Source organism: Andrena cerasifolii, chromosome 10, assembly GCF_050908995.1.
Source record: "Andrena cerasifolii isolate SP2316 chromosome 10, iyAndCera1_principal, whole genome shotgun sequence".
Taxonomy (NCBI): domain Eukaryota; kingdom Metazoa; phylum Arthropoda; class Insecta; order Hymenoptera; family Andrenidae; genus Andrena; species Andrena cerasifolii.
The window spans coordinates 12,320,012-12,340,980 of record NC_135127.1 but is presented as its reverse complement, the minus strand read 5'-3'; the positions used below and the strand labels follow the sequence as shown (position 1 = coordinate 12,340,980).

Below are 20,969 nucleotides of genomic sequence, written 5' to 3'. Positions count from 1 at the left end.
TAGCGCTCTCTCTCGCGCACGCCACCTATCGCCCTCCTTGTCGCGCACTATTCCTTTCTCTCTCGCTCAGCTCAGCCGTGCCACCTCTTTTAGTATCATGTATTCCTATTCACTCGGCGAATTTCCTGGTCCAAACAGCACACTCGGGAACTTCTTGTGGATAATGTAGGGATCGCGGACGGTAATGTAACCTATATAAAAGGCTTTTTTATTAGTAACTATGTATCGATTCGTGAATAAAACGCATACGAGTGATTACTGAACGTTGTCACAACACTATAGTCTCAAATCCAGTTGTACAAATGTATAAATCATTTTGAAAAGATCGAAAATCCTTAAACAAAGTATGCATTCACTAACCGCGGCGAGAGACTTGTATCTCTGTCCAAAAACTCTTCATAGCTGCTTAATTGTAATCGGAATCATTACAACTATCACGTAGGAAAGTAGCCAAGGGTCCATACTGTAAGATGAAACTGCAAAAGTTGATAAATTACATCTAGAAAATGCACCAACAATCGACGAAGCTTGAGTGCCTACATAGGACCGCGGCGAGAGACTGGTAACTCTGTCCAAAAACTCTTCATGGCTGCTTAATTGTAATCGGAATCATTACAACTATTACGTAGGAAAGTAGCCAAGGGTCCATACTGTAAGATGAAACTGCAAAAATTGATAAATTACATCTAGAAAATGCACCAACAATCGACGAAGCTTGAGTGCCTACATAGGACGGCGCCATTGTTCTCGTCATCGTCTCAAAGAACCGTTAATAACTAATTAATTGTAATCAAAATCTGCGCAAAGATCACATAGGAAAGTAGCCAAGGGTCTATTCTTTGAGAGGCGACTCTAAAAGTTCATAAAATATGTGCAGGAAATGAGAAATTAGTGAATTTCCAGTGACTGCGTAATATTTCTATCTCCCTCCTTGTCGCGCACACTAGCGCTCTCTCTCGCGCACGCCACCTATCGCCCTCCTTGTCGCGCACTATTCCTTTCTCTCTCGCTCAGCTCAGCCGTGCCACCTCTTTTAGTATCATGTATTCCTATTCACTCGGCGAATTTCCTGGTCCAAACAGCACACTCGGGAACTTCTTGTGGATAATGTAGGGATCGCGGACGGTAATGTAACCTATATAAAAGGCTTTTTTATTAGTAACTATGTATCGATTCGTGAATAAAACGCATACGAGTGATTACTGAACGTTGTCACAACACTATAGTCTCAAATCCAGTTGTACAAATGTATAAATCATTTTGAAAAGATCGAAAATCCTTAAACAAAGTATGCATTCACTAACCGCGGCGAGAGACTTGTATCTCTGTCCAAAAACTCTTCATAGCTGCTTAATTGTAATCGGAATCATTACAACTATCACGTAGGAAAGTAGCCAAGGGTCCATACTGTAAGATGAAACTGCAAAAGTTGATAAATTACATCTAGAAAATGCACCAACAATCGACGAAGCTTGAGTGCCTACATAGGACCGCGGCATTGTTCTCGTCATCGTCTCAAAGAACCGTTAATAACTAATTAATTGTAATCAAAATCTGCGCAAAGACCACATAGGAAAGTAGCCAAGGGTCTATTCTTTGAGAGGCGACTCTAAAAGTTCATAAAATATGTGCAGGAAATGAGAAATTCGTGAATTTCCAGTGACTGTGTAATAATTCTATCTCCCTCCTTGTCGCGCACACTAGCGCTCTCTCTCGCACGCTCCACCTATCTCCCTCCTTGTTGCACGCGCTAGCGCTCTCGCTCTCTCGCACAGCTCAGCCGTGCCACCTCCTTTAGTATCATGTATTCTTATTAACTCGGGAGAATTTCCTGGTCCAAAAGCCAACTCTGGGAGAATGTAGTAGGGATCGTGGTCGGTAATTCAAAATATATGAAACGTAAAATTTAAACGTTGTCGAAAGAAGTTGACAAAAATATATAATTTTTTTTTATAAAGTTAGATTTTATCACGGACGAGGTACTTATAGGACTCCTACATATACATACCTCGCTGTGATTTTAGAATTAAATAGTAGGTAATTTTTCAAATGAGGGTTATGAGGGCACCAGTCTTGGTCACCTTTCGATAGATGGCTCGCAGTATTAAAAACTTAAAGTAGCTTTTTACCATAATAAATAGACTTTGATTATTGTATAAATGATTGCTGGAAAACGTATTGCAGGAAATAGTCAGGGGTCTATAAATCTATACATTCATTCGGAATTGTAAGTAGATAAATTGGTTGTAGAAAAATCCATAATTCGTCATATCTATTTTAACCGTGATCAGTAAATGTTACTGTGTAGTTACTGTAGTTAATCAGTTGCAATCAAACTAATTGTTAATAACATGCAGGTAGTTTTGAATCTACATTCTAGCATGGAAGGACAAAAGTAGATGAAACATTTATTAAAGATTCAACTACTGTGAGTATCTTGTAAAGAAGTCATCAGACTCGTATTAGCGGTGCCCAAAAGTTGTTGAACACTTAGCATTTCAATGTGAGTAAATATATAGATGTACTTATAATATCCACAAGTAAATGTGAAATCACTTCTTTAATTTTAAATCTTTTTTAGCATGTTCGGTTTACTAAGATATTGTACCTCAACGGTTAGAAGGAGCAGTACAAGATTTTTACCAACGGTTCAAAGCTTATATACGTGCGTTCCAAAATCAACAATTAAGGATAAGGCATTTATACTAATGGAAGGACGTTCTATTTATGGAAATAAGGTATTACATGGTTTATACATTTCAAATCAATTATAGAACGACTTATAGTTTTGAATTACTTAATGTTATTTTCAGAATGTACATAGACAGGGGAGCGCTATAGCTTTAAGTTTTGCATCAAAATCAGCCCGCAAATCAGACAAAATTGTAGGGAAATGGATGCTAACCTGCAGTGGCATGGTTTTCATAGCTGTAGTTTTAGGTATAATCAGTTACTTGATACTTTATTTCTGTGTTCGTTCAGTGATAAAAGTTGTTACCGACGAAACTTATGGAAAGTAATTGTTAAAACTCGTACAATTTCTTTACCAAATATTTTCTATAGAACCATAATATATGTCGCCACACGAATAAAATTTATTAGAAAATTATTCACAAAAAAATGTTTCTCCTTTCCTGTGTATTTAGGAGGTGTAACGAGGCTTACAGAGTCAGGTCTATCTATGGTCACTTGGAAATTACTCGGCGAAAAGATGCCTACTACCGAAAGCGATTGGCACGCAGAATTTGAGCGCTACAAACAATTCCCTGAATACAAAATGTGAGACTTTATTCTACGAGGTGAATGAAAGTTTCACAAACTATTATTTTCATGTAAATCTTAATTATAGTAATAATCAGAACATGACATTGAAAGAATTTAAACGCATTTGGTGGATGGAATACATGCATAGAATGTGGGGACGTTTGATAGGCACTGTATTCATAATACCAGCGACCTACTTCTGGGCAAAAGGTATGCTAAAACCCGGGATGAAAACCAGAGTACTTGTTTTGGGATCGTTAATCGGTTTACAAGGATTTATGGGTTGGTACATGGTTAAATCTGGCTTGGAAGATCGTTTCGTGGAACCATCGGACGTTCCCCGTGTCTCGCAGTATCGTTTAGCCGCGCATTTAGGAATGGCATTTATTATATACACAGGATTCTTATATAACGCTTTAAGTTACTTGCTGCCTGCTCAGAAACTAGACCTTAATCATTCTAATGTTAATATCAACGATGTAAAACGCAAGCTAAACAGATTTAGGACGTTAGTTCATTCCACGAAAGGATTGGTTTTTCTTACTGCTATGTCTGGAGCGTTTGTAGCAGGGATGGACGCAGGTCTTATCTATAACACGTTCCCGAAAATGGCAAATAAATGGATACCGGACGATATGATCGCGATATCACCCAAGTGGAAAAACTTTACCGAAAATCCGACCGCTGTACAATTTGATCACCGAATTCTGGTACGTTCTAGAAATGAAATTAAACATTAAATGGATCGCCAGTACTGCAATGTATAAATATACATACATTATTGCTTACAGGGAGTTGTCACTTTATCATTAATAACTTATATTGGGATAGCGTCTCGTAGCCACAGACTTCCTGGGAATGCAAAGAAAGCCGCGGCTGCTGTTCTCTGCGCAGGCTATCTACAAGTACTATTAGGAATTTCGACATTAGTGTATCACGTGCCATTAGTATTAGCCGCATCGCATCAATCTGGTAGCCTTATCGTCTTAAGTGCAATGATTTGGTTGTGCCACGAATTAAAGTATTTAAAATATGTTGTTAAGTGAAGTTAGAAATAAACGTAACGTTTGTAAATTGTTAAGCTCTGTGGTGTTATTAATATTTGGTTTTCTCGTAGAAATTAGGAACTGATTGAAGAAAGCCACAGCATTTTCACAACATTATGCTTTATTTGACAATGCATTATCAATAATCAATATTCATAGAAATTAATTTACATGTGTTTATCTTAAAGTAACGTAGAAATCTCGCGAGCAAAACTGAAGGAGATGGGCGAGAGAAGAATGGGAAAGCCTGTGGAGTAGGGTGGATCCCCACCAGCAACCTATCCCTTCTACTTTCTGCAGGACTTCTGGCAGTGCCCAACCGACCGGACCGTCAACGAGTACGGGCTACAGAGTGAAGGTACTCTGCGCGTTTTGTGCGTGGTGCACGTGAGTGAGTGATCGGGTGAGTGCTTACTTGTTCCAAGGAGTTCCCCCGGCAATTGGGAGGGAATTGTTGACGCATACCATTGGGTAACTGGACAGCGAGAGACAGTCCTTAGACTTCTTACATTCCGAGTTACCTCAGTTTTGCTCGTGAGACTTATACCTACAATCAGAATATCAAAGTTTAAGTAATCTTATATTGTTTGTAAGTATATTTAATTTCTTATTTACCAAGAACAAATAAATAACTATCTTAAATTAATAGTAAACAGACCATATAGTATTTGTATAAACAGTGTAATTTCCATTACAATTACATGTTATGGACCTGACAGAATTGTACCGCTAGATTGTAAAATCAATGTAAACTGACTACTAACATCATTTGCTTTTTCCATGTGTTTTTCGGCATATGTCAAATGTTAAATGATGTTAGTACTGGCACCTAATTTAAAAAATCAGCTTTAATAAGTAATATTACTCATTTAATAAGTTTAAAAAATGTGTAAACCTTGCTTAATTGATAATTGCTATCTAATTACAGTAATATTTTTGTTAGCATTCCAAAACCTCTTTTATATCGTATCTTCTAATAATTTGTGATTAGCAACACAGTGAATTCAGCTTTATTTTACTGGCAGTTGTGCTATCTGACCTCCAATCAGTCGATCTTTGATTTTTTTTCGTTTTTTTCTCTATTTTCTTCTTTGTTTAAAACGCCCTGTATGCATTGGTCCAACATAACAATATTAATATTAAGCAGCAGCAATATTTATTAGGCATTTTGAATTGCACTTTCATTATTGTAACGTTTTTTTATTTACACTCATTCTCATTTTCATGTTCATTTTCATGTTCATTTTCATTTTCTTATATGGCAATTGCGCAGCATCACATTTTTTATTCATTATTATATGGACATGAGTATTAAAGAAAAATGTTTTGCATCGTTCATGCGAATAGAAATTACATCACTGAAAAAAAGAAAATTCAACATTTATATTAAAACCTTTGTGCCGCTATGTGCAAAAGGATATACAGTTCGATCAATACTATGCGCGAAATAACGTTTCCGCGTTAGTTTGAATATCATCCAGAATATGCTACGAGGTAACCCAAATTCTATACATTGCAAAATTAATATCAGTCTGATAGTATTTGTCATTCCATTAAAAATCATATACGTCTTAATTAGCTTCTGGTAACTTGTGTCTCTCCATAAATGCAAAATTATTATTTCAGTTTGGGTGTCTATAGACTTAAATAATACGCAAAGTAATACTTTATATGTATTGCGTTACTGTCTTACCAACGAATCGTGTACACTGTACGTTTAATCGGACCGAAGTACCTTGTAATTGTATATTGTTGACGCGCCATATTTTACAAACACATCTACTGCTTTGTACAAAGGAGTTACAATTTTTGAACACAATGATCTAGTAGAGAGACAGAAGAATCGTATATATATATATATTTACGTAGATCGAAAATAAGTGCTCCCTTTATTTGCACTGCAATTTATAGCGTATCGAAGAAATGCATCATAGATAATATAACAATTAGTTGTTTATATATGAACAGCATTTCACGCACGTTTTTATCTGTACTTTTAACGATATCTCGATCGTTTATATTATCGGTACTCGAACAGAATTATCCGATTCGTAAATAAATTATTCGTGAGATTAAATATTTTTGTTTTCACACTCAAATCGAGAATAATGGGGAAACTGATATATGTATCTGTATACATATACGCTTTATATATTATATGTTATACATACACGCACACGCAACGATAGTATATATTATAATTTTATGATCAATGCATATAAGAAACAAACTTTATCACCGCCGTATTAGTAGAGTCAATAAATTCACACGTATAGTATGACACTTTTGTATAGATATACTTCAGCTTCAGACGATTTTTCTTTCGTGCAACATGTGGTGCAGAAGTAGACATTCAGTGCCAGGAAAGATTCCGTCATAAATATAAAGAACGCAGATGTGAAACCGATAATGCCGATAAAATTGTGAAAAAATAATACATTCTGCATCACATGTATGTGAATATTAGTCTTATCTTTTCTTTTCTGCGCATTATTCGGCTGTGAAGATCTTATACAGTATCCTATTAGTACTTACAGGAAGGAATCGTAATTTTCAGGCCATTGATAGGCCAAACATCTACTCTTATGAAATAATGCAAACTTATAAACATTTATAATCGATAGAAAGAACTTTAGAGAACCGAGTCAAAAAAAAAGAACTTGAAAAAATATATGCCCTACATATCATGTAAAAATAACACAAGATATTACTAGTTGTTCTTTCTCATTTGATCCTAGTGAACATTTATAAGTATTTCTTTGAAATTCAAAAGAAAAAGAAGCTTCGGTGATGATTTTCTACAGAAAATGAGAAAATGCAGTTTAACAAGCAAAGTATATCTTGTTCTTTCTTTCGCTATTGTCCATTAATGTTTTTATATTGAATATTTGTGTTATTCTTCATATTATTACAATCCTCTTTAACTGTATGACTTACTCCTTAGATCATATAATTATGCAACATGGTTCAATAAGCAGCACAGAATAATTTTTAGATGTATACTTAGTTCTTTCAAAGTGTTACAGCACCAGCACCTTCGTTGGTAGTAACAAATAAGTATTACAATATCGGAATTAGACTATAATCATCCTTTTTCTTTTTCCTATGAATTAAGTATCGTTACAAAACCAATATTTTCTCATATCTTTTCAAAATAATCATAAATATTAATTGGAATTCTCTAGTAGTTTATTCCTGTGTGTAGTTAACACTTTTAAATTTGTTTCCTTTCGAGCTAGCATAAATTAACAAAAATTAAATAATCACAACCCATAATTTAAACGCAATAGTATTCTTACAATATTTACGTGTATTACGAGAGTAACGTTTAAGTGTATTTTATTGTAAAAAATCACTTCCAGAATTGCTGCTCTACCCTTAACAATGATACAATATAAAATTAAAAAAAAAGTGTATTCTTACTTGAACATATGTAAGAATGTGCTTATTAGAAAGTAGTTGGTTCAATGTGACTCGTATCTCACGTGTAGATTAGTTCAGCTTGTTTTCATTGGACTGTCATCCAATTTCTCTGGATTCACAATTACTTGTATTACATAACCAGGTTGTATCTTTGCTTCTTCTATGTGCATTTTATCGCCTAATAATTTGCCACCAAAGAACCACCTCTGACGAGATGGCTCTAGCCCTTCTTGACTCTATTAACAACAATATCGTTAAGAAAATTATCAAGCACCGTCGACGTATCGTATGGGGCCGTCCTTAAATTACGTAAGGATAATTTTGGCGAATTCGTAAGATTTTATATTCCAACCCCCTACTTACATAATATTTTTTACATTTAATTTTTTCAGTTATTAAAACTCTTTTAAAGGTTTATACACAGTGGCGGACGACAGAAAGTTTACACCCTTTAAAATCGCATAACTTTTTTAGAATTTGTCCAAACCACTTGAGTTTTCTTGAGAAGCTAAGATTAGTTTGCTGAGTGATGCGTTTTGTCGTCTTGAAAAAAATTGTAATTGACCTGAATAGCGAAAAGAAATAGTAAAGGTCGCTTTCTTTTCCAACTTTTTTTTCTAAACCTGTAATGAAAATTAAAAAATCGCGAAATTCCGAAATCAGCGATTTTCGACCTTATTCTGAGATATTTAAACGTTTGTTACAAACGGGTTTTTTGAATTTTCATTACGGGTTCAGAAAAAAAGTTGGAAAAACGGCCTTTACTATTTTTTTCTCGCTATTCCCACAATTACAATTTTTTTCTCAAAAAGACGAAACGCGTCACTTAACAAACTAATCCTTCTAGCTTCTGAAAAAAACTTAAATCATTTGGAACAATTCTAAAAAAGTTATACGATTTTAAAGGGTGTAAACTTTCTGTCGTCCGCCACTGTAATTCATTTAACTCGGTTTCGGGAAATTTAAACTAATACTACTTTTCTGGAATATTAATGACAGAATTTGTATTTATTGAAAATTAGGTGAAAAAATATTACATAAGACGCTACTTGACTCCCCCCCCCCCTTGTAAGAAAACGCAAGAAATTCGCCACCCCCCCCCCCCAAAAAAGCCTTACATAATTTAAGGATGACCCCTATGATTGTGAAAAATCCTATACACACCTGCAATTTCTTTTTAGCAGTAATGATAGTATCTTTGCTATAAACAGGCAATTTAACTTCACCTAATGTAGTCGATAATCTAAGCTTTAACGTCTGTTCAACTCCGCTATCAACAGGTTCTGCAAATAATTAATGATAGAAATGTTACAACTGATTTTCATTCTTCACGGTATAGAAGTACTGTTAAAAATTAGTAGAAGCTGATTTTATCACCTGAACAATCGGCAGGGGAGTCTCTTCCATTATCCTCTTTCACGATATTAATTGGATAAGATAAGCAGTAAATAGGAACTTGATATCTAGTTCCCAACTCATCGTAACATTCTGTTAAAAAGCCATTTGGCACAGAGATATTAGCTCCATCTAATATAGCCTGTGCTAACTGATAATCTTGAGCTTCCGCTGCAGTTGCTCCGGCTCTTAAGGCATCCCATATTTCTTTACGGCCGTCAAACGCTGGTGCTGTATCCCAGAATTCATCCCTTTTACTTCTTAGCTGACCTTCTGTCAAAGGTACATCCGATTTCCATCTAATTACTTCGTGACATAGTGGATGATTTTTTCTTGAATTTCCTGTTTAAACGAAGCTTACCTTTAGGGTACCATGGTTAAACACAAGATATGCTAATCTACAGAATTGACGAATAGGCATCAAAGGGCAAGAGGAATGGACACTTCGAGTCTCAAAAGTCAATGATTTATTTCATAGTTTTCAGCGTAAGACATCCGAATTACAAAGTTCGGTAAGTTGCCTGACAAACAATCCTGTAACTTAAATATTTACCGAAAACAAACGGAATTGATAAATGTAAAATCACAGGGGAAATCTTTTGTTTGAAAGCAGCAGCGTTCACGATGCACGTAATGACGTTAAATTACTTGATATACGCGTAAGAAATAACATGCAAATACCAAGGCAGAACGCGCAATACAAGCTACTATTTAGGTACGAAGGTAAGAGAAAAAGCTGGTGGTCTTCAAGGTTAGCCTGCTGTTGATCGCAGTTTCTGCGCATTTAATTACGAGTAGATATTTACCGGAGTTTACCCTCGTCGAATTTCCCGTAGTGTCATCGACGGAGGCGTTTCTTGCCCTCGTTATACCTATGCAGCCTCCCATCCTAGGTGGCTGGAGTGACCAAACATTTCACTGAAATTTAACAACACCTCGCATGCCATTTTCGTCCATCTTCCCCATTAGATTACAAATCGGTACCATTAGGGGCGCTAAAATCGAATCTTTCGGTAACCTAACCTACAACATTAAAGCTCACGTAAATGGATATCTGATGGATATCTAACGATAAGTTAAACAGAACCAACTGTACGGCCGAAACCCTCGATAAATATTATACATGACTTAACGATAATATCTAAACACTCGTCGACTGAACAAATAACATCTAACAACTTGCGGTGAGCACGTCAATTATAATCAAACTCAATAGAAGTACAGTTTGCTTTTCACGCTGAGGTTAAGTAACACACAGCAGGGAGGCATGGTTTGTGATGGCTTCACTCACAAGTACCGAGTTTAAAGAGAGATTTCTTACTGCTGTCAAAGAAAACGAAACACTGAATGCAACATGCCAAGAGATCGCCTCAGGTGTGTATTAATTACCATAATTGTCTTCGACCTTGATACTTGAAGCGAATACAAACATCACACACACAGATACAAGTGTAAACAGTGAATGTATTGTCAGCACGGGCAAAGTTTATTTGAAATTGAAATATGAAATAATTATTTCACTGATTTACGATAATGTCACTTGGAATTCAATAGAATATTGATTTGAAATCAATCCTGTTTGTTTGTACATCCTCTGTTCACTGTTCTCAGAATATATAATCCAGAGTATTCACAATCATTTATATTTATTTAGAAATAAAATATGGGCACGTGAAGTTTTGTATGGTTGTGGAAGAGCTCGGACCTCTCTTGACTGACAAAGATGTCTCTATGCGGGAGAAGGGCATCGATACCCTTTCTATTATTTTGTACTATTTGCCGAAAGATTATTTTAACGAAACTGAACTGCATTTTATAACATCATTCTACTGCGATAGACTTAAAGATCATCATAGTACTATACCAGCAGTGTTAAAGGGAATTTTGGCAACTGTAAGTCTTGGGGTATTATGTCGTATAACTTTGCCCAAATGTAGTAAGTAAATAGTGTTACATTATTGTTTCAGGTTCAAATGAATCAATTGCCTCGGGATTCACCCGAACGTTTACTTAGACTTCTTTTTGAAAACGTTCAATGCCAATCTCAATTATTGTCTGATCGTCGTAACATATATCTAATATTTACGACATTATTACAAAACAGAATAGAAGACTTGAAAGCTATGGGGCCAGATTTTGTGTATGGAATCATTACTGCTATTGATGGAGAACGAGATCCTAGAAATCTTATGCTACTATATAGTATACTTCCACGTTTCATGAGAGAATTCCCACTAGGCCACTTAACCGAAGAAATGTTTGAAGTCATTGCATGTTATTTTCCAGTTGACTTCAATCCTGTAATTAGACCAACTAATTATGATCTTAAGGGTGTGGGGACTCCACCCTGAAACCACTAACAAAAAACCAAGTTACGGATTTTTTTGTTTGTATAAATAAAAATATAGAGCTTGGATTTTTTTTATATAGTTTTAAAGCAATCGTTATTTTGCTTGAAATTTTTTTTTTATGAAAAAATATACAAAATGGCGGTGAACAAAATGATTTCCTGGAGCACTGTACAGAAACTGGCCCACACTCCCGGGAATGTTTGGATCATCTGAGATGGAAATGCAAAAATATATATAATCAGGAATATGGTTTTGCAAAATTCGAATTATTTTGAAAATTATAGCAGTTTGAAGAATTGACTTTAATTTTTTACATAAAAATTTGTACTGAAATGCTTGCAAAAAATCGAATAATTGAAATTTATTTTTATTTAAAAATTCCTACGTTAGGTGATAGATAATATATTCCTGTTTATATATCATTTTTTCCAGCAAAATAAAGATTGCTTTAAACCTATAAAAAAAATCCAAGCCCTATATTTTTATTTATGCGAACAAAAAAATCCCTAACTTGGTCTTTTGTTAGTGGCTTCAGGGTGGGGTCTCCCCTTAATTGTCCACCATTTTCGAATGTTAATTATAATTTGACTTGACACTTTTCAGTCCGGATCAGAGGGAGTAGGAGTAACACGTGACGATTTGGCAGAAAAATTAGCACCTTGTCTTTGCGCTGTACCGCAATTTGCCGAATTCTGTATACCGCTCGTAATCGATAAATTGTTCTCTAATCTTAAAGTTGCCAAATTAGATTCTTTAAATCTGTTATGCAAAGGTGCACAAATTTTTGGCACAAATGGCCTTAAAAAGTATTTGACCGAGTTATGGTCAGCTTTGAGAAAACAAATTATACCAGGTGGAGACTTAGAATTGAAAAACGCAAGTTTGAAAACGGTCACGTCGATAATAGAAGTTCTATCGGACGATACTAATCTTCGTGAAAGTTTTATTAATGACATAATCGCAGACGTACGGTCCTCGTTGCATGATGTACAACTTAGTTTATTTAGACCCGCTGTGAAATTGCTCGAATGTGTAGCATTGGTTGACAAAGAGTCGTGCGTACATGTGTTACGAATAATAGTACCATTGTGTCTTGCCGAATATTCTACAAAGACTTCGATAACTGATAAAACTACTTTACTTGAAACGTTAAATAATTTTATTAAAATCAGTTCCGATCATGGATTTAATATCTCGAGTATGTACACATTTCGTATGTTGTAAGATAAATGCTTTTAAAAAATATTTTAATTCTACATTTTATGTAAGGTATCCCAGAATTATCATGGACGGACATACCACAATTATATTTAAGTGAGCTATCGACACAGCATGCGGAACTACAGTCGAGAATATTACTTGGGTTGACGGCTCAAAAGATGTATTTGAATGAAGTCCATCGTAGTTTATTTTATGACAAAATTTGCAATCTGATTGAAACTAGCTGTAATGAACTAAGAATGGTCTGTCACGAATCTATTTTAACTTTCGCTACGTTATATCCACGCGAAATATCAGCTTTAATCAGGGAAAGGTTTCCCTTAAATACTGGTAAATTAATAGAATTGAATTTTACGATATCTTGTAATTGGAATATGTGACTATTAACAAGTTTAATGTTTCAGACGAGGAACCGATAGAAGTACAAGTTCGTAAGTTGGAAGCAGTAGCAGCTGCTGCTGAAACATACGAATGTGGTATCGAAGTTCTTCCTCGCATTATATCGCAGGTATACGCTGTGAATTTTGAAATAAGTTTCACAGCTTTAGCATGTCTTCACAGACTGGTTGCTACAAATACTGCTGACTATGATGTTCAACATTATTTGTATAGCAAGTGTAATATTATTGAGAAATTAACGACCTTCGGGCTCAGCCCAGTGGATCAGAGATTAGATCCGATTTTAAATATTAGCCGACTAATTGTAAGAAATCTTACGTCTGAGGAACAGAAAGAAATTGTCAATAAATATGCTGCAATTTTAAGCGGCGAAGTGTCGGTAATCGATACTGTCTTAGTAATGAATATCTTCATTCCTTTACGACAAAATATTAATATAACGATAAGCCCGAAGTTATTAGAAAATTTGTATGATTTAGCAATTAACAGTACTCATTCAAATATAAGGCTTATAACGTGTAAATTCATTGCTATTGTGCTAAACAAAATGAATGATAACGATGAATGTTCTAAACGTCTTCTATTATACTTTAAAGAAAAGATAACTAATAATTTACAATCAGACATTGATATTGATGTACAGCAAGCGACGGCTTCTTTGCAAATATGGTTAACGAAAGCCATAATTACGAAAGGTTCTTGCGATGTGGGTCTCTTTTTGGACGAAGTATGTAACAATTGCTGATAATTTTTGTTAAATAATTTATGCATAATTTATGTCTTAACTTTTTTTTGTAGTTGACAAATACCTTCAGACATATTCAAGTGGGTGAATATATTGCTCAGAAATATAAAATATTAACGAACAAGCAGGAGGATGCTTTAGTGAAAGAGAATTTCTGTGACATCAAAATCTTTTATAAACAAAGGGTATTCGAGCATTTAATTAGAAAAAATCATGAATTTGAAAATTCCTCGAGAAAGAACTACTTAACTGCGCTGGTACACCTGTTAGAAGAAGTACCTGTGGAACTTCTCATGATGCACTTAACGAAGGTATTAGTTAGATATTAATATACTTATTATAAACTAACTCAATGATACGTATATCTTTTTTTCAGTTGGTTCCACTATTGATAGAATCTTTATCTCTTCATAACGAGCAATTAGTCTTTTCAACATTAATAACGTTGAAATTTCTACTGGAGACCAAACATGTTATTTTCTGTGACAAAGCACAATGTTTTATTCCAAGATTTCTGAAGTTGTCCAGTTATAGAACAATGGTAACTCACAACTTTCTTATAGTATGTATCATTTTATGTCCCTGATATTATTAAACATTTCAGAGGGTCAGAATAGCGGCTTTAGAGTGTTTAACAAATTATTACGTTTATCCAACGGTTTTAATTAATACGTACAAACAGGATGTGTTAGAAGTATTAGCGGTTTCGATTGATGATCGGAAACGTTTGGTCCGAAAAGCTGCTGTAAAAGCGAGAACACAGTGGTTCTTGGTTGGCGCACCAGGAGGGAGTAAAGAATAGTGATCTGTTTATTTTGAACGATATTAGATTAAGTACAATAAAATATTTTACAACTTGCAAATGCATACATGTGTTTTTATGTTTTATAACAGACATGGGGAACTCTTGGCACACATATATATTCGTTTATACATGAAAAAAAAAAACAGTTTGCGTCGTAATACATTTCTGTGTAATAGTAAAGAAATTTATATAGATTCATTATACTGTATTGATACTATATGGTACTATAATGTACATAATTGAATTAAGAATTGATTTCTCTAATAGGATTGAAACCTGAAAGCTACTCCTTAATGCTTTTAGTATACCAGCAGCATGGGTGATGGTAAGACTTAAGTTTTAACAATTGCTTCTCTTTTTTTCAGTTACTTTCTTGTGGATTTACACAGTCTGTAAAAAATTGGAGTCACAATCGGGAAGCTAGTAACGTGCATGTTAAAATCTATTTATAGCTGTGGTAAAAAATGGTGCATTCAAATATGAGGATGGTACAAAATATATCGGAGATTGGAATGGAAAAGGTTTAAAACACGGCGCTGGTTCTTTACATCTTCCTGATGGAACGCGATACGATGGTGGTTTTCAAAATGGATTGTGTTCTGGTTTAGGAGTAATAGTGTTTCCGGATGGGGCAAAGTAAATGTTACTATAAGATCAGTCGTCTAAGTTATACAATTATCACCATTTTCTAACGCTTTTCATATATGTATCAGATACGAAGGCGAGTTCATGCAAGGATGGTTTCATGGTCATGGTGTATTTTGGAGGTCAGATGGAATGAAATTTGAAGGGGAATTTCGTGGTGGTCGTGTATGGGGCTTAGGTATGCGAAATATTACGAGTGTCCAACTTGTTATCGAGTGTTCATATACTCTTGTTTTAATCTAGGATTGGTCACTTATTCCGACGGATCGCATGGTTTTCCTAGAAACGAAGGTTTCTTTCAAGATTGTAAACTTGTACGACGTAGACATTGTCCAGATATAATACAGAAGGCACAGAAAATTTCCATGATGGCTCGTGCCCAGTGCAGTTAGATGTCAAGTATGAATAAAGACGAGTAGTATCAGAGCATAATAAAAGTGTCTGATATTTCATGTTGTTATTTATTTATTAATTCAGGTAACAGCCATCGAATGGCCACAAGTATTTTCGTAAATATTCGTAAATTTTTCAAATGTAGAGCGAACGGAAAAATCTTAACGTCAAATTAATTCTTAACTGCAGGAAATAGAAATAGGCATGGAGTTTTTACATTTTAAATGAGCGAACACGTGACCAAGCGCGATTGCAAAATAAGTATATGCATATGTATATGTATAAATAGACGATGATGAGCTTAGGTTATCTCACTGTAATCTTTGTAATCTGATTTTCTAAACGGAGAAGCTCCAAAGTCTGTGATACGAAAGTATTTAAGTTAATTTGTAATAATGATATCGCGTCCTTCCGCACCTTGAACATTTTCGACGAGAATCAGGGTGACACCAGTTGATGACGTCAACGAGCTGTTAACGTCACTCGCGTGTGTAAGAGAAATTACCATAAGCTGTTCATGGCTTGACGACCGCAGTCCAGTGTCCCGGGAATTTGAAAGGCAAATAAGGGTTAAAGAGGAAGGGATATCGCTCGGCCAATCTTTACAAAACATTTTCTCAAGATAGTACCGAATAGTGGTCACGCGATGTTGTTAAACCAAGATAAGCAGTGACTCTAACGCAAGTTTCGCAAATTTTGTAAATCTCAGAAAAGTATAGAAATTCATTTGGAAGCGCGGAAAACTACGCGCGCATCTTTATGCAATAACGGTGATACATTGAGAAAACGAAATTACTGTTTGATAATTAGCAAACCGTTAGCTGGCTTGTTATCGTTAGATTTGGCAATCGATGATCCACACAAGTTCCTATCACATTTCCATGATTGGTAAGAATCTAATCGTTGCTTGAACTGACATTTCTACCATTTCTACGTAACAGCGTACTCATCGCCTGTTTGCACCTGTTCCTGTTACTCCTATTCTGTGCTGTAATACCGTAACACGGTACAGTTATTACAGTTTCGATCGCTTTGTTTCTCTAGCGTTGGTTGGCATGGACAGTAGTGCTTATGTGCCCTCTTTCGTGTCTCTTAATTAGCCATTAGTTAATACACACCTATTTAACGTCAGCGCCGTTTCACTTTTCTCTTCTTTCTGTTAATCGAAATTCGAACAAAAAAAGATTACTGTCGACGGTCTACGGTCGACGAGATCACGCGATCACGTGACGGTGCCTCAAGTGAACACACCAGAACACACTTTCATTTGTATGCCCTCTGACGCTGTGTGGGCGCTGAAAATGGTCGCGAGCACCGATAGCATTACATTGCAAGTAATATTAACAGTTTTAAAGATTCAATACTTGCGAATTCCGTAAATCATTCGACGTTTACCGCAAATATGTAATCGCTCGTAATAATGTTGTGTACGTTGAGATTTACCGTTGTCAGCGACGTCATAATTTTCCCTGAAAGATTTGGACACAGTTTCTCGTTATTAAATCATAAAATGGCATATTAATTTATATAATATGCACTCAGTTAAGTTTTAATTAAAATAGCTTAAGGTAACGTGTCTCTTCTTGCTGCAAGTTCTTTGAAATCATTTATATCAATGTACTCAGTATTGTAATATATTGTAAATAAGTACAGGTAGAGGGAATTTGAACAGTGTTTCTTAGGAAACAATGATGCTGTGATAAGATAATAAAATTATAAGATATATATATTGCACTTTGATAACTTTACAGTGCAGTGAGTGCAAGAAATTCTGATGCATTGGTATTTCTTATTTATGGAGCATTTACTGACGAGTAGCCTTTGACATTCGTTATAATACAGAATATAATTGCATATTTCCAAAAGAAACAATCCCAAATAGTTGTAGAAGATTATTGGACATTTATAATGTAAATTATAATTGTAACAAATTGATATTGTACTATGGAGCGTAAAGATTTGATTTTATAATACTTTGAAAATGACAGCAATATAATTACTATTTAATTTTTTATTATTAATTTTCTTGTTTCAGCTAACAAGGTATATGTGACAAACAAGTTGAAATTCAGCAATGAGTCCTCAGAGTTATAAAAATCTTATCACTGCAAAAGTTATGGCATCTAATGGATATAGTGGTACTGAAACTCCAGCCCTGGAGTCTAAAAACCATTCATCACCTTGTGAGTTTTTAAACTGTATGTGTGCTTAGAGTAGCCACTTTTATTTTTTATTATAATATACTTGTATGCATGTCCTGTTTTAGCATTATTCTAGCTTAATAACAATTTATTCCAAAAACGTATAATTTATAGTTCAAAGCATTCCTTTTATACAGAGATTATGGCCCCTATCCTTTAAGCCCTATCTTTAAACGTTTTCTATTATATTAGCTCTTATTCCTTTGTTTCTATTTATTCTTTTATACCTTTTTGCGTTGTAAGTTCACATATTTTGTGTTTTATCTATTTCATATGTAAGCACTTAAGTTGTGCATAATGTATGTAAATATTTCATTCGATGATAAGTTGCTTTGTCCTCTTTTCAGCAATGCCTTGGTTTGGCATGGACATAGGAGGTACATTGTCCAAATTAGTATATTTTGAACCTAAAGACATCACAAGAGATGAAGCAGCTGCAGAGGTAGAAATTTTAAAAAACATACGGCGATATTTAGTTAAAAACTCAGCATATGGGAAGACAGGCCACCGTGATATACACTTACAAGTACGTCTTCACGATCATTTAACCCTTATACTATAGTAACTGTTGAAAAAATATGATAGCTTGTACGTTATATTATTTGCATTACAGATGGATAATGTTTGTATCAGAGGTAGACGTGGCACATTACATTTTATCAGATTTCCTACGAGTGAAATGGGGAATTTTTTAGCATTAGCAAGGTCTAAGGGTATGGCCAATCTTGTAACCACGGTCTGTGCTACCGGAGGCGGAGCATATAAATTTGAAAAGAATTTTAAACAAGTAAGAATATAAATTGCACATATAAATCTACTGTACCAATCTCACCGCTATGAAAATCCTATCTAATTATTCTTTTTGCAGGAAGTAAATATGAATTTAGCGAAATTCGATGAATTAGATAGTTTAATACGTGGCATGCTCTATATAGAGACAACAAATCCACGTGAATGTTACTATTGGTCTCATCCTACCGACGATAGTAAATGCGAGAAGATTCCTTACGATTTCTCTGAACCTTATCCCTTTTTGGTATGTTCAACTTTCTTCAAAGATATTGAGAGCTATTTTAAAATTTCCGATGTTATATTTTCCAACTATTTTTTACAGCTTGTAAATATAGGCTCAGGAGTGAGCATATTGGCGGTTTATGGGCCAGAGAATTTTAAAAGGATATCTGGAACTAGGTACCATATTTTTGTAATAATAGAAATGCATAACGTTACATTAAGAATCCTCATATTGATACATCTATTTGACATTTAGTCTAGGTGGTGGTACATTCTTAGGACTATGCTGCTTATTAACTGGATGCAACACTTTCGAAGAGGCAATAGAATTGGCAACTGGGGGTGATAATACTAGAGTAGACAAGTTGGTTAAAGATATTTACGGTGGAGATTATGGACCCTTCGGTCTTCCTGGAGATCTTGTTGCGAGCAGGTATTGTTTTTAGTAATTTAACAAAACGATATGCTGGACTTTATGTTCATATTTTTAAAGCTTTTCGTACTGTTTTAACTGTACGTGCAGTTTTGGACAAATGAATTCCAAGGACCGTCGAAATGCAGTTAGTAGAGAAGACCTCGCACGTGCAACGCTTGTAACTATTACGAACAATATTGGTTCTATTGCTCGTATGTGCGCCGTCAACGAAAAAATTGAAAGGGTAAAGAAGATAATTAATATATTTACTTCACTTATAATACTTTATAATAATGATACTAACAGTAATGGGGGTAATATTTAGGTAGTGTTTGTAGGAAACTTTCTTAGGGTGAATCCTATATCAATGAAACTGTTGGCCTACGCTATGGATTATTGGTCTAAAGGAACAATGAAAGCTTTGTTCTTAGAGCACGAGGTGGAGTATATATATATATATATATATATAAAAAATACGTTCTTACATAATCCTGGAAATTTTAAATGACTTGATTGTAATGTCTTTCCTTTTTTGTTTTATATAATTACAGGGCTATTTCGGTGCAGTAGGATGTCTGCTCCAATTCAATGGCGAAACAAGCTAAAGTTGCAGACGATTGCATAATATACAGCATTCCATTTGATACTCCAACTCAGATGAATTTTATTCACGAGGATGGTTATACAATTATTGAACATAACTACTTATTTTTGTTATATAATATTTAATTTCTCAGGAATTATTGTATATGTTATGTATGCAATTACAATGTTACATGAAATTTTAACAATGGTTCGCCATGAGGTTAGGCCTGAGGTCAGGATTGTATTATCTTCAAAAATGTCCATATTTATTATAGTTTTGATAAATTAGCACAGTATAATAAGTTATTGTTTGGAAACACGTTACGCGGTTATTGCATAAAGACCTAATGTGGGCACAAACCTTGCACGAATTTATATAAGAAACTACAATGCACCAAACTCCAAATACATACAATTTATTCGAATACTCTTTACATGTGGGACGCGCGTCTACCTCAGATTTCTATTTGGTAAACACTCACAAATGCGCGATCAAAATACTACGTAGACGGCATGAAATTTCTCATTCCTATATGTTTCTCTTCATTCAGAGCCATTACGAAAAAGGAACACAGAAATAGTTACATTAATTGGCAGTGAACATTAATTACTACTATGTAAAGTATATGTAATGGTCAGTGGCCACATCTATTTAGAAGTTATTTATATGCATTTTCTAGCTGTTTGAAAAATATAGGAGTACTGTACTACATAGACATTTATACATAATGAACTTTACCATATTACGCATTATTCTTTTATAGAATAATTTCTAATGTAACGGACAAGCGAATAGAAATATTTCACGGGGATATTTTTATTATAGTATTGTAGGAAATGGTCTTGCTATACGTATTTTACGATATGTTTGACGTTATAACTATTTAATATACATGCGTATGAATTTTAACAAAATAACAAAAATTGATTTGTTTGTTTATTTTTATGGAATGGGAACAAATGTAGTTTCTTTATATTAATAAATAACTTCATATTTTGCATGAAATGTTAGAAGACATAAATTATTATTGCAAACTTGAAGATACTGTTTCCATTATAGGTATTAT

At 34.6% G+C, this 20,969-nt stretch overlaps 5 protein-coding genes across 11 annotated transcripts; 4 read left to right on the top strand and 1 right to left on the bottom strand.

The window, feature by feature from the left end:
* Positions 1-2,056: 2,056 nt before the first annotated feature.
* LOC143374259 (heme A synthase COX15) lies at positions 2,057-10,502 on the top strand. Its single transcript, XM_076822246.1, has 7 exons — positions 2,057-2,227; positions 2,358-2,503; positions 2,582-2,738; positions 2,814-2,940; positions 3,147-3,279; positions 3,350-3,974; positions 4,056-10,502. Exons 3-7 carry the CDS (start codon positions 2,583-2,585, stop codon positions 4,308-4,310), a joined length of 1,296 nt encoding a protein of 431 aa, XP_076678361.1. The 5' UTR covers positions 2,057-2,227; positions 2,358-2,503; position 2,582; the 3' UTR covers positions 4,311-10,502.
* Positions 4,414-10,076, bottom strand: LOC143374266 (ubiquitin domain-containing protein 1). 4 transcript variants are annotated; one of them, XR_013086631.1, is made up of 5 exons: positions 9,935-10,076; positions 9,111-9,470; positions 8,898-9,016; positions 7,734-7,969; positions 4,414-4,857 (listed from the first exon to the last, which is right to left on the bottom strand). XR_013086631.1 is itself a non-coding variant. In XM_076822265.1 (4 exons), exons 1-4 carry the CDS (start codon positions 10,014-10,016, stop codon positions 7,808-7,810), a joined length of 723 nt encoding a protein of 240 aa, XP_076678380.1. In that variant the 5' UTR covers positions 10,017-10,076; the 3' UTR covers positions 5,530-7,807. The 4 variants fall into 4 exon arrangements, 1 of the variants encoding a protein (XP_076678380.1); XR_013086629.1 differs by lacking the exon at positions 4,414-4,857 and adding an exon at positions 5,530-7,413; XR_013086630.1 differs by lacking the exon at positions 4,414-4,857 and adding an exon at positions 5,530-5,668.
* Positions 10,366-14,711, top strand: Mms19 (MMS19 nucleotide excision repair protein). The gene is made up of 9 exons (XM_076822218.1): positions 10,366-10,502; positions 10,783-11,021; positions 11,096-11,428; positions 12,083-12,677; positions 12,749-13,030; positions 13,105-13,826; positions 13,898-14,155; positions 14,221-14,385; positions 14,449-14,711. The coding sequence occupies exons 1-9, from the start codon at positions 10,406-10,408 to the stop codon at positions 14,644-14,646; spliced, it is 2,889 nt and encodes a 962-aa protein (XP_076678333.1). The 5' UTR covers positions 10,366-10,405; the 3' UTR covers positions 14,647-14,711.
* Positions 14,712-14,824: 113 nt separating this feature from the next.
* Positions 14,825-15,746, top strand: Rtp (MORN repeat-containing protein retinophilin). Its single transcript, XM_076822273.1, has 4 exons — positions 14,825-14,974; positions 15,102-15,285; positions 15,363-15,472; positions 15,538-15,746. The coding sequence occupies exons 1-4, from the start codon at positions 14,965-14,967 to the stop codon at positions 15,684-15,686; spliced, it is 453 nt and encodes a 150-aa protein (XP_076678388.1). The 5' UTR covers positions 14,825-14,964; the 3' UTR covers positions 15,687-15,746.
* Positions 15,747-16,024: 278 nt separating this feature from the next.
* On the top strand, positions 16,025-20,908 carry Fbl (pantothenate kinase 3 fbl). Of its 4 annotated transcripts, none has more exons than XM_076822248.1 (10): positions 16,025-16,575; positions 17,723-17,885; positions 18,236-18,414; positions 18,502-18,675; positions 18,757-18,924; positions 19,003-19,079; positions 19,159-19,335; positions 19,396-19,561; positions 19,643-19,756; positions 19,869-20,908. In XM_076822248.1, the coding sequence occupies exons 2-10, from the start codon at positions 17,762-17,764 to the stop codon at positions 19,920-19,922; spliced, it is 1,233 nt and encodes a 410-aa protein (XP_076678363.1). In that variant the 5' UTR covers positions 16,025-16,575; positions 17,723-17,761; the 3' UTR covers positions 19,923-20,908. The 4 variants fall into 4 exon arrangements, with proteins under 4 accessions (XP_076678363.1, XP_076678365.1, XP_076678366.1 ...); XM_076822250.1 differs by having other exon boundaries at positions 16,026-16,575; positions 17,723-17,870; XM_076822251.1 differs by having other exon boundaries at positions 16,093-16,575; positions 19,426-19,561.
* Positions 20,909-20,969: the final 61 nt, after the last annotated feature.